The 3,272-nt window shown below is 71.2% G+C and overlaps 1 protein-coding gene across 1 annotated transcript; it reads right to left on the reverse strand.

The window, feature by feature from the left end:
• Nucleotides 1–6: 6 nt before the first annotated feature.
• LRRC3C (leucine rich repeat containing 3C) lies at nt 7–1,126 on the reverse strand. Its single transcript, XM_085318849.1, has one exon. It carries the CDS (start codon nt 1,037–1,039, stop codon nt 257–259), a length of 783 nt encoding a protein of 260 aa, XP_085174975.1. The 5' UTR covers nt 1,040–1,126; the 3' UTR covers nt 7–256.
• Nucleotides 1,127–3,272: the final 2,146 nt, after the last annotated feature.

Consider the following 3,272-nt stretch of genomic DNA (forward strand, 5'->3'; position numbering starts at 1 on the left):
GCTGCGCTCGTCGACTGCTCGTTGCTCCCCGCTGCAGCCGCTTCGCCTCGCGCTGCGCCAGACCCGGGACCTCCCGCTCCCGCTCCGGCTCCCGCTCCCACAACCAGGCCTCGTTTCCCCGCAGAGAACGGAACAAACCCACTGTTACTACTGTGCGACGACAACGGTTGGTAACAGCTTCTACAGCCACGGCGAAGCCGCGAGCAGCCGCCCCGCGGGCTCCGCGGCTCCCCGCGCCCGCCGCGCCGCCCGTCCCTCACACCACGGTGCTGATGGTGGACGACTCCTCCGACCTCCGCTGCTTGCTGGGCAAGGACTTGAGATACTCCAGGTGCCGCCGGGCATCCTCCTGGTTCTGCCGCACGTAGTAGACCAGGTAGGAGATCACCATGGCGAACCAGCCGAACATGGTGACCAGCATCGCGATGTCCGTGGTCTTTTTGTACACGTTGCAGAAGTCCGTGTCCGCAATCACTTGCAGGAAGGATTTRCCCACGTGCTCCTCCTGCGCGGAGGAGTCGCACACGATGCCGCCCGACGAGCCCGCTGCCAGATCCACCGTCCGGATCAGCTCCTGCAGCCGGCAGTCGCACAGCCAGGGGTTGTTGGAGAGGTTGACCTTGGCCTTCAGGTTGCTAAAGGCATCCTTGCTGACCGACACCAGCTTGTTGGAAGACAAGTCCAGCGAGTGCAAGTGATCCGCCAGGCCCCGGAAAGCCCCGCTCTCGACGCTGGCGATGGCGTTGTGGGACAGGTCCAGCTCCAGCAAGAGCGGCAGGTCCCGAAAGGCGTCGCGCGGCAGGAAGGGGATTCGGTTGGAGTCCAGGTAGAGCTTGTTGGTGTCGTTGGGTATGTCCCTAGGGACCTCGGTCAGCCGAGCGTGGCTGCACCGGAAGGTCTTGAGTCCCTCCTCTTCCGAGGGGTAGCAGCCCCTCGGGAAGGCAGCAGCCGAGCGGAGGCAGGAGGCCGCGAGCAGGAAGCTCRGGAGGAGCAGCCACATGGCAACGGAGCGGAGGAGGAACCGGTCTGCCGGAGGCATGGCGCCGCGTCTGCATAATCACGCGGCCGCTGTGGCCCTCGGCGGCGCTGCCTGGACTCGGCGCATCTGAGACGGAGAGAGACGGCAAGGGGACAGCGTCAGGCCGGCGGCGCCGAGGAGCAGCCGAGGGGCTGCGCCCGCCCGGGAGCCCCCGCCGCCCGCCTCCCCGGTGGGGCAGGGGCGCAGGCCGGGCTCGCGGCTTCCCGCCCGGCGCGAGGAGCCCCGGGAGGCCGAGCGAAGGCGGATCTCCCGTGCCGTAGCAAAGGGCCGCGGCGAGGTCCACACCTCGCCAAGGTCACCGGGAGCTCGCGGCTCGCCCGGGGCAGGCCGGGACATCCCGCGGAGCGGCCCCGGGGCGCAGCGCTGGGCAAGCCCCGAGCCCGGGCGCACAGCCCCGGCGGGGCAGGCTCGCGGTGCGGCGCGGCGCGGTGGGCACGTGGGGCCGTGGGGCCGGCAGCAGGCACCCCAACGCGCCCCGTTGCCCTCCTCTGCCCTCCAGCTGCGCCCTGCAGCCAGTGCCCCGGGAGGACGCAGACACAAGCCAATTTTTTCTTTCCATGGGGTGTCCGCTTTTGGCCAGGGACTGGCGCGGGCGGATGTTTGGGCTCTGCTGTCCCCGGCCCCTGCGGGGTCCCGCTCCAGCCCCAGGGCTGGGCTGCCCACACCACCTCGTAACCATGGTCCCCATCCAGCCCTTTATTCCGGAGGGGAAAAACGTCACCAGGAAAGAAACAAAAACAGAAAAAGGAAATTCACTTGAGCTGAGCTTTTAATAAGTTCCCAGGGTGGTGGTAGCAGATAAGGGCCACGTCCGAGACGTTCCCCTGCTTTCCCAGCCGCAGCTCCCGCCACATCAAGGGGCCCGTGACCATCTCCGGCGTGACCACAGCAGGACGCAGAAACTCTCCCCGGTCATCTCACRATTAAAGAAACGGGCACAGAGGGGCAGCGCCGCGGCGCCCGCCCGACGCAACGCTCTGCGAGACGCCCTGCGGCTGGGCTGCGGGAAGCCCGCCGGGTGCRCAGGTATCTCCTGGGCAGGGGTCCCTGCGGCCCCCAGCACAGGTCCCGCGGACGCCTCCGCTCAGCYGGCAGCAGCCTGCCAGGAAGGGAGCAGCCTGGCCCCCGGCACGGCAGCCCCTGCTCCCTTCTTCAGCTTGAATTTCTCTGTGCCCGTTAGCGCTGCCCGGCACGACAGCTCCCAGCTCCATAACCGCCCGTCCCCGTACGTCCCTCCCCAGGCAGTCCCGGGGGGCATCACCACTCCCCACGGCCTCTGCAGAGCCGCCCGGGCCTCGACGGGTGCCCGCGGCGCTGCGAGGAGGCTCCAGGGCCCGCGGGGGGACAGGGGCCGTGAGCCAAGCACGGGGCTCCCTCCGCTCGCTGCTTGATGCTGCAGCTCAGCCTGGGCGCACCAAATCCTCCAAGGTCACGCCGGCAGCGGCGGTGGGGCCGAGCTCCGCACACGTCGCTCCCGACGGCCCGCGGGACCTCAGGCTGGGCTCTCTGAGTGGCTCTGGGTCCCCTTGGTACCGAAGAGGGGAGGACCAGGGCTCGGAGCYGCCAAAGGGCACCCTGGAAACCCGCGGCAGAGCAGGCGGGGGCAGCTCTGCCCGGGCCGGGCAGCACGTGCCCTTTTGGCCCAGGGTCGCGGTGAGCCATGGCTGGCACAGGCGGACGTGGACGTGCCGCCCGGCACCAGGCAGGGCACATCGCTGTCCCGGCCCGGCCGCAGGGACCCGGCCCCACGGCAGCTCCTCCCGCGCAGCCGGGGGTCCAGACCCCCCCGGCTCCGGCAGAACGACCGAGGGCGAACGCTGCCCCTCGGCACCAAGCGAACATGCGCCGCGGCACCGCTGCGAGTGGATGCGGCCGGGCCGGGACCCAGCGGCCCAGGAAAGTGGGGGGGGGCGTCCGCAACACCCCACGGGGCTGGGGGACCCCGCCGGGGGGCTGCTGCTCCCAGGGGCCCCAAGACGGGCTCGGACGGTTACCGGCCCCGGCGCCAGCGGGTACCCACCGCGGAGAGGACGGAGCGGCCCGGCCCCCCCGCAGCCCCGAGGCAGGACGCGGGGGTCCCTCGGCGAGGGCCGCCCGCAACGGGGCTGCGCGGAGCCGCCGAGCGCGGCCGAGGATGCCCGGGCTTCCCCCCGCCGGCGCTGCGGGCCGAGGGAAGCCCCGGTAATTCCCCGGGGGAGGCGCGGCGCGGCGCTGCCGGGACCCCCCCGCCTCC

Source organism: Rhea americana, unplaced genomic scaffold (assembly GCF_003343005.1).
Source record: "Rhea americana isolate MKP2758 unplaced genomic scaffold, rheAme1 scaffold_556, whole genome shotgun sequence".
NCBI lineage: Eukaryota > Metazoa > Chordata > Aves > Rheiformes > Rheidae > Rhea > Rhea americana.